Below are 12,608 nucleotides of genomic sequence, written 5' to 3'. Positions count from 1 at the left end.
TTTCTCACCACCTACTGGATCTGTTTCCCAACTGATTCAGAACTCAGAGGGATGGGATGGGATGGCACCTCCAAACCCCAACAGCTGCCCCTCTGGCCTCTCTGCGGGTCCCCTGTGCGAGGAGAACCTTGGCACGTGTTCCTCGCCATCTGCAGTGGAAATGTCCTCTGCGTTGCTGTGTGAGCCTTCCCAGCGTTCTGTATGGAGGTGGGTGAAGCACCTCATGCACATGTGCTCACAGGCTTTAGTGTGGCACACCTTCACACAGAAATCTCGCTTCTTACTTCCAACCTGAGCCACTCTAAAGCCAGCCTGGAAAACAAGGCCCTTCCTGGCTGAACTCTGGGAGTGACTCCGGCGCTCACGTAGGAACTGCTGTCTGCAGCCACCTGATGCCAGATCCAGTTGCCTGATCCTTTAAGTAGCATTCCGGGAATGGAATGACCATGTCCACCCCTGGGCTCCCAGCCCAGGCTCCGCCTCGGCAGGGCTCCCCACGCTCTCTAGCGCCCACTCCATCCGGTCTCATTTTCTTTGACGTAAATGAGCTCTTTTCTTCCCTACTCTTGGTCCCCCCAACCCCTGTCCTACAGTTTTCTAGACTGTTTTTGCTTGAGAATCCTCTTTTGTCTCAAAAGAGCCTACTTTGTTTGCCAGCTAACTTCCAACCCACTGAGAAGGAACGCGCCAACCATCCACATTTACCAAGTCCCCAGGACATCGAGTGTCTTATGCTAGGCTTTGCAGAGAAGGGACAAGAAATCTAAGATTTGTTCCTTCCTCTCCAAAAGGGAGGCAAGGCCCCGACACACTCCCAGCCTGTATGCCCCACATCTCCCATCCTGTTTGGGCCCCTCCCCTGTTCCCCCTGCAGGCAGGTGAGTGCTGCCTCCCACTTCTAGAGCTCTCAGTGTCAGAGGCCAGGTTTTACAGTAAGAGTTCAGAGGAGCAAGAGTTCAGGGCAGTTAGAGAAGGGGCAATGCCTGTGGTGTACAGAGGCAGAAAGAGGCTGGAGGGAGAAGGCACAGCTTTCAACACCAGGCTAAGTAAAGGCTTTACCTTCAACAAATAAATTGCAAGGGAAAAAAGAGAGAGGGGGTAAGCTTATCATTCAAAACACACACACACACACACACACACACACACACACACACACACACAAATACACACACACATACACAAAGACATCCCAGTAAATCTCAACATGCAGATCCTGGGTCCTAGATCCTTACTCAAACGGTTAAATTATGCCATTTATAAAACAACCAGAAATTTGAACACTGATGACATCAGGAATTCCTTTTCTTTTTCAGGGTTGACTGTGGTACTGTGATTATTTTTAGAGTGCTTCTAGTTCAGATGAGGGGAATGTAAGAAACAGGATGGCTAGGAGTGGATCATGGTTGGAGCAGGCGAAGAGTATATGGAGTTCCTTACACTCTTCTTCCTACTTTTGTCTATGTGTGAAAAGGTCCGTAATAAGAAGTTTCTAAAAACAGACAATTCAGACTAGTCCTGGGGAGGGTTTGCAATGAGGAGAGACAAAACCAAAACAACGTTTTGTGAAGGTGAATACAGTGGCTCTGCAGAGGACTGGGGTGGGGGGCATATGAGAAGCTCAAAAACAGCGCAGAGAGATGAGAACACTGGCGGAAAGATGTGTGGGACACAGAGGAAAGGAAGGGACAGTAATCCTTGGTGGTTTGTTGGCAAAGAGGGGTGCAATAAGGGGGACGAGATGGTGACAGGCTGGGAAGCAGAGTGCAGGGAGAAGCAACAGCTTCCAGGAGACCAAGGGCAGGTACCGATGTGTGGGGCGAAGACCAGCATCGCTGCCATCCATCCCAGGGACCACAGCCTGGAGGCCCTGAGAAAGGCCTCAGAGAGGAGGCAGGAGGAGCAGCTCAGAACATGAACAGGCGGAGGAGAGAGGGAAAGAACGGCAGGAGTGGGAAAGACGTTTGGAAGAAGGGTAAAACAGAGTGGCTTGAATTAGGGAGGGGCTTAAAAAGCAGCAGAGGGCCAGGCGCAGTGGCTCGAGCCTGTAACTCCAGTACTTTGAGAGGCCAAGGTGGGCAGATCACTTGAGGCCAGGAGTTTGAGACCAGCCTGGCCATCATGGTGAAACCCTGTCTCTACAAAAAATACAAAAATTAGGCGGGTGTGGTGACACTCACCTGTAGTCCCAGCCACTCGGGAGGCTGAGACATGAGAAGTGTTTGAACCCAGGAGGCAGACTGCACTCCAGCCCGGGCAACAGAGTGAGACTCTGTCTCAAAAAAAAAAAAAAAAAAAAAGAAAGAAAGAAAAAAAAAAGCAGCAGAGAATGTCCTTGAAGAGGGCAATAGGGAAATGCTGCAGGTCATTTTTTAATTGTTCAAAATTTATTTAAAGCATCCTTCAAATGGGCTTTTCTATCCATCTGTCACCAGGTAAAATAGGTAAACTTCAATAATCTATTTTGAAATCAAATATAGTGTTGGTTTGTAGTCTTGGAATATAAAAGCGCAATAGAATTTACCAGCAAATGCTGAAAACAAACATTTGATGACCAGGGTTTAATTTTCAAATCCTTAAGGCCAGAGTGTTTGCCTTGGTATCATGTGCTGGCACCCTCAGAGCGCTCCTCCTAATCTCCAAAGCCACCTGTGCCCATTCTCAAGGGCCCACGGTGCTGCGGTAAAGCCGGAATGAGAAGGCAGGGCCAGGCACCCAGGAACCGTACCGTCATAATGAACTCTGGAATGCAGAAGAGAGGGAAAAGGACGGGGAAGCACCAGCCCTGTTTAAATGTAGAACTAAGCCGGGAAGCCCTGAGGTTTCAGAACAGAAGGTCAGTACCATCAGCTTTGACAAAATAAAAATAATACAAATAACCCAATCTGGAGGCGGGGGAGGGGGCAGGAGAGAGACAAGGAATGCTAATCCCCTCGTTTTTCAGTGGATCATACGTATCGGTATCTGTCTGCAGTGGAAACAGGATTAACAAAAAGCAATGGCAACTCCAATCTCTTCATAGTTTTCATAATCTTTTTTTTTTTTTTTTTTTTTTTTTTTTTTTTTTTTTTCATAATCTTGGAGAGAGCTTCTTTGGAATGAGTATCTTTTGCAGAGGAAAAAAAAAAAATCTTGACCAGGCATAGTGTCTCATGCCTGTAATCCCAGCACTTTGGGAGGCCAAGGTGGATGAATCACTTGAGGTCAGGAGTTCAAGACAAGCCTGAGCAACCTGGTGAAACCCTGTCTCTACCAAAAAAATATAAAAATTAGGTAGGCGTGGTGGTAGGCACCTGTAGTCCCAGCTATTCAGGAGGCTGAGGCAGGAGATGGCTTGAACCCAGGAGGCAGATGCTGTAGTGAGCCGAGATCATGCCACCACACTCCAGCGGGTGACAGAGTGAGACTCAGTCTCAAGAAAAGAAAAGAAAATTGTCTCAAGTTCAGTAATTCCTTTGGTTTCATTTAGTGTCTCTTTTTTCTGATTAAATTCAAATAAAATTTATATTGTGCATATCTTGTTTTTCTTAAAAACAGCACTATAGTATAATTCCATTTCTTCTTATAGATTTATCTACTGATGCCCGCTCAGCCTTTAACATGTGTATGGGCATGCAGGAAGGGATGTCTGGGTTGCTGGACATCAAAATACTGACACTGATTAGCAGCAGAGAATGTCATTTGAATCTTCCCTTGAAGAGCGAAACGCTGCAGGTCATTTTTTAATCGTTCAGTGGTGGCACCTTGAAGGTATTTTATCAGATTTTTTTTCTTATATTGCTTGAGTTTCTAAAAATAAATTCATATACAATTTTCATTGTAAAAAATCAAGTTAAATCATACTTCTTAAAAAATGAGCATCGCAGAAAGGAAGAAAACTACCACTTACTACACATCCACTCTATGGCCAGAGCTGTGCTACATTCTATCAATACACAAAATCTCACTTAATCCTAACCAATCTATATGGCAGGTGGATCATGAGGTCAGGAGATTGAGACCATCCTGGTCAACATGGTGAAACCCCGTCTCTAATAAAATACAAAAAAATTAGCTGGGCATGGTGGTATAAACCTGTAGTCCCAGCCACTCAGGAGGCTGAGGCAGGGGATTTGCTTGAACCTGGGAGGTGGAGATTGCAGTGAGCCGAGACCACATCACTGCACTCCAGCCTGGTGACACAGTGAGACTCTATCTAAAAAAAAAAAAAAAAAAAAATAGATCTCATGGCGTTTTGCACAGAAAAATCATAAAGAGTGAAAATCACAAACTTCAAGGGTAGAAAGAACTTCATGATCATGTTGTTTAACTGAGCCCTTTCACAGACAGAAATCCTAATTCCCAGAGAGGGGGTGAGGTCTGACTGAGACCATGCAGGGGCCCTTGCAGGCTTTCTAGACGGGGGCAGAAAGCAGATCATGTTTGATTTTGCCAGATGAGTCACTGTCGTTTTGTAAAAAGATCTCTTGGTTATTAAAGGCCCATAACTGGAATCCAAATGGCCCTGAAGAGTCAGTAAGATACATTAACCAGGGGGCTGTCCTGCCCAGTAATCCAAAAGGAAAGTGACAAGATCTGGACCAGGGCAAAGACAGGAAGTAGAGAAAACAGTACTAATAGGCAATGCCTTGAAAAATAGTTCCCATAACCAGAAAAGAGAAGAGGGTGCAAGGAAAGGAAGGTGAGGCGATTCTGGAAACAGCCAAATAGAAAGGTATCAAGGAAAGAAAGGAACGACCCTCCAAAGCCCACTCAAAAACACGAGATCAATTCTGATAAGGCACTCCCCTGTGTAAAATTCCAGAACCAATTCTCCAGAAACACTGTGAAAATCATTCCATCTCAAAAGACAATTAGCTCTTCTGACCTGGCCTAACCTACGAGGCAGCACATAATCTCTCTTACTTCTCCACTGCTCCAAATGGGGAAAGTTAATCAAGCAATTTTAATAATCCTGAGAACCGCCTGTGAATAAAGTATCAGAGTCACTACAATAAAGATAAGAAATTCATGCTAAGCAATGAGGTGAAATTGGAAAGTGACTCTTTCCAGCCTGGGAGAGTTAAAGTGAGATCTTCCCAAAGCTCTTGGAGCAGGGAGGGTTAAGCCCACACTCAGTATGCTTGGGTTGGAGGCCAGACCTGCGGGAAATCGATTCAGTCAGTGGGAAACTCACGTCCATCTTGGAAATGAGCAACAGCTGTTGTTTGATGCGCAGGAACACAGAATCAAAAGCCAGCTGGTGGGCCTGCTGGTTAAGCCGAGTCAGGGCTGCTCGAGATGCAGCCAGCAGGTTGTGGTTGCTTGACCCTTTTTCCTAAGGCAAGAAAATGCAAAAGGCAGTTTTTAGGCCGGAAACCCAACCCAAGTATTAGCTAGTTAACCATTTTGAAAACTCACAGAGAGGAGAATTGGCGGGGGGTGGGGGGGTGTTCGATGCAATAGTGGTTCCCTAACATGGCTGTGCCCCAGGCCCCCCTGGGGAACATACTGAATTACAGATTCCTAAGCTCAATACCAGAACTACTGCATTAGAGTTCACTGGGGTTGGAGCCCAGGAATCTATATTTTAATTCACTTTCTCAGGTGATTCTGATGCATTTGGGCTAACATGAGCTCACAGACTAGCAGTTTAGGAAAAATTCACCTGCGACTATCTCTCAGGGATAGAGGAGGAGGGAAGGTAGGAGGGAGCAGATCAGAAGCTTCACATATAAACCAGAGTGATGGACAGAGCCCTAATTCCTAGGGAGGTCAGGTAAAATAAACTTGGTTGAAAGCCAGAGTATGTACAACCTCCACAGTCTCAAGGAATTCCAAATAGCCTGAGAAAATACTGAGGTAGAAAGCATAACCTTAGTTTTGCTATTATAAATGAACTGATTACAACAGACATAAATCAGATTAGCAATAAAGATAAACAGAGTTGCTTTAACCGAATCACAGAAGCATGGATGAATGAGTTTACAGAATTGCTTTAAAAAGTGTTTGTCAAGCTCAATGCAGCCAGTTGGTGGGTCAAGGTGCAAAGCGATGGGGAGGCCCTGGGAGAACAGCACCGAAACTCAGACATGTCCAGGCACCCTGTGCAGTTCATTCCCAGAGCTCTAGGCCCTGGGTAATTTTCTACTGCATCTGGCCAGACATGGTGGCTCACATCTGTAATCCCAGCACTTTCGGAGGCTGAGATGGGCAGATCACCTGAGGTCAGGAATTCGAGGCCAGCCTAGCCAATATGGTGAAAGCCTGTCTCTACTAAAAATACAAAAATCAGCCAGGTGTGGTGGTGTGTACCTATAATCCCAGCTACTCAGGAAGTTGAGGCAAGAGAATCACTTGAAGCTGGGAGGCGGAGGTTGCAGTGAGCCGTGATTACGCCACTGCACTTTAGCCTGGGCGACAGTGAGACTTTTTCTTGGAAAAAAAAAAAAAAATTGACTGCATCTGGTGCTCCAGGAACAGCAATGTCTCCTCTGCCTATCACCAAGAGTGAAGTTCAAGCCAGACCAGTGAGGGAGGGGGATGGTTCTGCAAAGGATGCCCATGATCTTCTTATAACCCTGGAGGCCATTCCCAGGGAGTTGTGTGACTCATTCCATTTGTTAGGAAGTCCTCCTGTCCCTGGACCCCAAGAGGCCCAAAGCTCAAAGGCAAGGGCAGCTTTATGGCAGGCAAACTAAAGAGTTTAAAGAAAAAAAACAGGAGAGAACACCTATCCCTAAGTCCTCATGTTCTCATGTGGAGGAACTCGCATTCCAGTAGACTCCTGGTGACTCTACAGCCTGGCTCCTCCCTTGGGAAAGAGGAGTGACTTCTCTTGCTCCTCTCTGGTGTCCTGGGTTGGAGTCCTCTGTTACAGGTTCTGTCTGCTTGCAAGCAGTACACATCTGGTCCCCTCTCAGGAGGCTGACCCTGCACAGGGTCAGAGGCTGTCCAGTTCTGTCTGACCAGCTGACATGTTTCATTCTGGAGTGAATTACAGCAAGTCCCCCTAGCTGCAGATCTAAAGCCACATACTCTTTTTATTTTTATTTATTTTAAGATGGAGTCTTGCTCTGTCACCCAGGCTGGAGTGCAGTGGCGCAATCTCAGCTCACTGTAACCTCTGCCTCCCAGGTTCAAGCGATTCTCCTGTCTCAGCCCCCCAAGTAGCTGGGACTATAGGCGCGTGCCACCACACCCAGCCAATTTTTGTATTTTTAGTAGAGATGGAGTTTCACCATGTTGCCCAGGCTGGTCTTGAACTCCTGACCTCAGGTGATCCACCTGCCTCGGCCTTCCAAAGTGCTAGGATTGCCAGTGTGAGCCACTGCACCCAGCCTGTAGCCATGGTCTCTAACCTGGCTTTCATCAGTAATAAAGATCCATCTCTCCTAACTTCTACGTCTGTATCTCAATGGGTTTCAAGTTTAGTATATTAGCTCCTTAAAATCCCACCATAAATGAGACAGAGAAGTAGTGGCAGGGTACGCCCCAGCCCAGGGCTCACATACAGGGCCCGCCTGTATCCATGAGAGGGAGAGGGTGAGTGATGAAAGGAAGCGTTTCATTTGCAAGAATGCCATCCATTTGGTCTCATACCTTGAGGGTATAAAGTATCTCCATTAAACTGGCATATTCAGCAGGGTTATCTTTCTGGAGGTAATTATATTCTTGCCATGGGTTCTTGGCAGAGCTCTTCTTGTCTGTCAAGATGCTCTCCTGAAAACCAGCCAGGCTCCGGGGGCTACAGGAATCAGACAGATACTTCCCGGCCGTGGACAAAATCCTGTAATGAAAGGAATGACCATCATGCCCTGAGCTATTTGCATGAAACTTTCTTCTTGGAGCGGTCAGATTGCTCCTTACTAAATTCTAAGATATTGTCATGAGACAGACTGAATTAAGGCCAGTTCAGAAGGCAATGAAAGGATGTCCTTCATCATTGAAGAGTGAGCTCAAGAAAAAACCTGGTGTTTTTATTCCTGCTTAACACTCACAGTGCCAGAATATGCCATCTCCCTAATATGACCGACAGCCTACACAGAGGCAGCTCTCAGTTTAGTCTGCAACACTATGCACCTTCTATGGAGACTTTTCTTGCTATATGACCATCAAGGTATAGAACAGTCAAATGCCAGGGTGGGCCACGAGCACTGCCATCAGAGAGACCACTGGGCAGGACGGCAGCTGGCTGGCTCCTGGAGAACAGTGACAGCAGCTTGCTGCTCACCTCTTTACCCACGGGACCCACCTGTCCCACATGCCGAACCTGCATGGTGTTTGTGTTCAGTGGCACTGGGAGGTTTATTTTTGTGGTTTAGGTGCCACAGAGAGATCTATTGAAGCTGGCACTTTCCAAACTCTTCGAGAGAGACAAATGCCTAGAGGAGGTTCCATATGATAATCCACCCCTTGTACTGCTGGGAAAGTGGAATCTTGACCTCCACCCTGTTTTTCCTTAGACCAACTTTACCACTCATCCAACCCATTTAAGTATGTACAGAATTATATGAACATGTGTAACTAGGAGAACTGCATTATGACATATCCCCAACGTGGCTAATTCCCTGACTCCTTCTTTACTGTAATGTCTTATGAAAACATTGCTTTGGACATAGCAGATTTTAGGATGTACTCACTATTTCAAAAACAGATCCTTGAGTTGGTCAAGAAATGCCTGTACTTGCAAATAAACCCCAACGAAAGGATCTTCCTCAAGAGCCACTGCTGACATAAGCAGCTACCTGCCTCTGCCATTAAGGTCAAGTTCATTCTTCCTGTTGCTTAGGCCTACCGGTAACTTTGGTTGGATCTCTTGTCTGTCAAACTGTGGCCTGTCTCTGCTGTTGCCTTACTTCCAATCTTCACTACTTCTTGCCTGGATCGCAGCAGGCTTCCAACTAACCGGCTTCCCTCTCTCTTGTCCTCAAAGTTCCACTTAATCTGTCCTCCTAAGGGTTAGCTGAATGATCTTTCCAGAAGGCAAATCTGATTTTTCCCAAAGATAGTGCCTCACAGGGTCATCAGAAAGGCTTGGCAGAGGAGAGGCCTTGGGGACCCCAGGAGGCACTCAGCCCTCGGCCTCATCAGCCAATGGCAGAGCTCCCAATGGGCTCTCCTTTCTGTTCCGTATGTAACACATACTGTCTCATTTCCTCTAACTGGATGGTGAGGACAAAACATGGCGTCTTCTTCATCTGTGAATGACTAGCACCTAGCAAGGTGCCTGGCACATGGTAGGGACTCCATAACTGTTGAAAGAGAGGTGACCCTGGCTTTAGTGACCAGGTCTTTGGAGGACAGTTCAATAAGACAGTCAGGTTTGGGGAATCTAGTATAAATTCACAAGTTTCCATGGCTGAGAAGTGGGCAATAACTTGTCCTAGTTGAGGGAATCAATGGAATTGTAATGCTCCCTCCTCTGCGCACATCTATTGCATTCTCTTGGCACAGCAATGAGCATAATGGCACATGCTGGATGCTCCCATTAATCTCTGAGCTCTTTGAGGGCAAGAATTGTGTTTAATTATCTGATATCCCCAAGACCTAGCTTAGAGTCAAGGAAAGCTGTGGCCCAGTGGGAAGGGAGGTAGGGGTGAGTAAAGTGGGAGACAGAGATGAGTGGGGTGGGAGGTAGGGGTGAGTGGGGCGGGATGCAGGGGGCGAGTGGGACGGGAGGCAGGGGGCGAGTGGGGCGGAAGGCAGGGGGCGAGTGAGGGGGGAGGTAGGGGCGAGTGGGGCAGGAGGCAGGGGGCGAGTGGGGCGGGAGGCAGGGGGTGAGTGGGGGGAGGTAGGGGCGAGTGGGGCAGGAGGCAGGGGGCGAGTGGGGCGGGAGGCAGGGGGCGAGTGGGGTGGGAGGCAGGGGGCGAGTGAGGGGGGAGGTAGGGGCGAGTGGGGCGGGAGGCAGGGGGCGAGTGGGGCGGGAGGCAGAGGGCGAGTGGGGCGGGAGGCAGGGGCAAGTGGGGTGGGAGGTGGGGCAGGAGGTAGAGGGGAGTTGCCAAGGAAGGTCTGTGCTCTTCGTTGGCTGTTTCTTCTCACAATTCTGTGTTTTCCATCATTTCTGAGACCACCAGCTGTCTTTCAGTCCAAGATTTTTTTGTGATGTTTCTCATTATGGGGAAAGGCTCACAGCAGGATAGAGGGGGAGCAGCTGCTGCTGTTCCTAACTCACTCCTGAATGCCCAGCACGGAAATCGTGTGAATAAAACCAAAGTGCCACAGCCATACAATGCAGCATGTGTGAATAATATAAATGAAGTAAATTATAATTCCTAGGACACGGATTTTCCTTAATCTCTTAATGAAGTTAAGTATTACATTCTGAAGGGTAAGGAAAGACCAGTTAGGAGCATGAATGGGGACACAACAGACAAAGGATGGGCCTCTCTCGGCTGCATTTTGCAGCCCAGAGAGGCTGAAAGCCTGGCTGAGCTTCAAGTCAAGAACAGCTTGGGTGTATCCAAGGAAGTTCCTGAAAGAGATGATGTCATCCTGGAAGCACTAAGCCTGGAAAGGGACAGTCACCATCTGTGTTCCTGGCTGGGAGGCTGCACTGTGTGTGTGTGTGTGTGTGTGTGTGTGTGTGTGTGTGCGCGCGCGCGCATGGCAGGCATCTATAAAGCTATAAAGCTTATCTTATCTCCCCATCAATCTTACCTGCAGCAACTAGCTTCCTACCAAGGACCACTCCCCACCAACAGAAAGGTGGCAGAGGCCAACAGGTCAGAATACGCTGGGCTAAGATTGACACTGGCCACCAGGTCCTTAGGATCATTTCTTTTCAGAAAGGAATCATTTTGTGATTTATGGGCTGAGTAAAGCAAGGCCGCGTTGAAATCTCATCTGAGAGCTTTCTCTTGTCCTGGGCAGGTTGGGTAAGATATAGGGGGACTGCTGTGGCTCCTCTGTATTCTCCTAGCGCCCATTACTAACTTTTGGAACAGTGGTGCTTTCATTTCACTTTGAACCTCTGCTAAAAATTCCATCACCCAGAGATTACTTTAGGGCAATAAAGAATCACCCAAGAAGGACATTAAGGGATTGCTACTGGTCCCTCAAACAACTGTATGAAACAGACTTCTTCCCCTTAGCTCCTAAGGAATAGAGGCATCAGCCATTCCAAGGGAATCGAGAGATTTCATTGAAAGGAATAAAGAAAGAAAGGAATGTGAGAAGCCAGAGACCCCTGAAGGGAAAATCTGTCTAAAGGGCAACATAAAACCTCAGGGCAACATAAAACCCCTGGCAGGTCTGAGAAGAGAGGAAGTGGGCAGAGCAGGCTTCTCCAGGGCAGACCCCAGAGATTTCACTTAGACACACAGCCCTTCAGCAGCATGGAATGACTGCAGGACGCAGAAGGCAGGCTGCCAAAGTTCACCCTGATCCTGAAGGCTGGCCCAAGGGACTTCACCACCACTTGTCACATCATTTCTATGCAGAAATTTATTCTGAGTCCCAACAAGCGACTTATAAACAAGCAGTCGGAACTCAGCCCATTCCTAATTTGGAGACAAGATGTACTGTTTCCTCATTTAGGCTAGAACCACCATATTAAACCAAAATTATGTGACCATTGCCAAGTAGGACAAAGCCTTGCCCTTTTTAGGGGCTCAATAAACGTTTGATGACAATAATGACACACTGTATCTAGGTACAGACAGTCCTCCAGCCCTGTGGCCTTCAGATCTGCCCACATGCTGTCCTTGCTGTACTGTGTACTAGACCAAGTTCCTGCTGATCAGGAGCCCCAGTGTCTAGACGACAATGACTCCTCTCTCCTACCTGTTGGCTAGCTGCTGCTCGAAGTCCCCACAATGCCGCAAGAGCTCTCCACAGGTGGCTATTATCCTAAACAAAACAAAAAGCACTTCAAGTTCAAGCACCCGAATGCCGACCTTTACAGGACAAACATTGTCTCATTCATAAAAATCCTAGCTATTTGCTCATTTTGGTAGTTCTGGTTCTGGGAAAGCCGTTAACCATTTGCTAGCCTGAAATGTTTCATTCATTAGTCATTAATGTAAAAAGAAATGCTGGTCCCTTCCAATAACCTCCATTGTCACTGGAATCTCTGTGCTGAAACCATAATTCTATCCATGGCCCCCTCAAATAATTTTACATTTCCAAAATACTCAGCTTTATCATTGAGAAAAACAGGGTAGAGATACTTTATATCTAAAATTTTATTTTTTTTCTAGATGGAGTCTTGCTATGTAGCCCAGGCTGGAGTACAATGGCGTGATTTCAGCTCACTGAAACCTCTGCCTCCCACGTTCAAGCAATTCTCCTGCCTCAGCCTCCCAAGTAGCTGGGATTACAGGCACCCGCCATCAAGCCTGGCTAATTTTTATATTTTTAGTAGAGACGGGGTTTGACCACGTTGGCCAAGCTGGTCTCAAACTCCTGACCTCAAGTGATCCACCTACCTTGGCCTCCCAAAGTGCTGGGACTACAGGAGTGAGCCACAGCACCCTACCTATATCTAAATTTTTTTTTTTTTTTTTTTTTTTGAAACAGTCTCACTCTGTTGCCCAGACTGGAGTGCAGTGGCACGATATCAGCTCACTGCAACCTCTGCCTCCTGGGTTCAAGTGATTCTCCTGCCTCAGCCTCCCAAGAAGCTGAGATTA

The 12,608-nt window shown here is 47.3% G+C and overlaps 1 protein-coding gene across 2 annotated transcripts in view; it reads right to left on the bottom strand.

Moving 5' to 3' along the window:
• The window catches only part of COG7 (component of oligomeric golgi complex 7), an 81,132-nt gene that overhangs the window by 15,836 nt on the left and 52,688 nt on the right, over positions 1–12,608 (bottom strand). For both annotated transcript variants that reach the window (XM_003930189.4, XM_010340784.3), the window contains exons 11-13: positions 11,761–11,826; positions 7,579–7,765; positions 5,174–5,314 (exon numbers count right to left, since the gene is read on the bottom strand). In XM_003930189.4, the coding sequence (XP_003930238.3) occupies positions 5,174–5,314; positions 7,579–7,765; positions 11,761–11,826 (394 nt within the window). The remainder of the gene's footprint in view (positions 1–5,173; positions 5,315–7,578; positions 7,766–11,760; positions 11,827–12,608) is intronic.

The sequence above is a fragment of the Saimiri boliviensis genome, chromosome 12 (genome assembly GCF_048565385.1).
Source record: "Saimiri boliviensis isolate mSaiBol1 chromosome 12, mSaiBol1.pri, whole genome shotgun sequence".
Lineage (NCBI taxonomy): Eukaryota > Metazoa > Chordata > Mammalia > Primates > Cebidae > Saimiri > Saimiri boliviensis.
The sequence above is the reverse complement of the archived record's forward strand: the minus strand, read 5'-3'. Positions and strand labels throughout refer to the sequence as shown.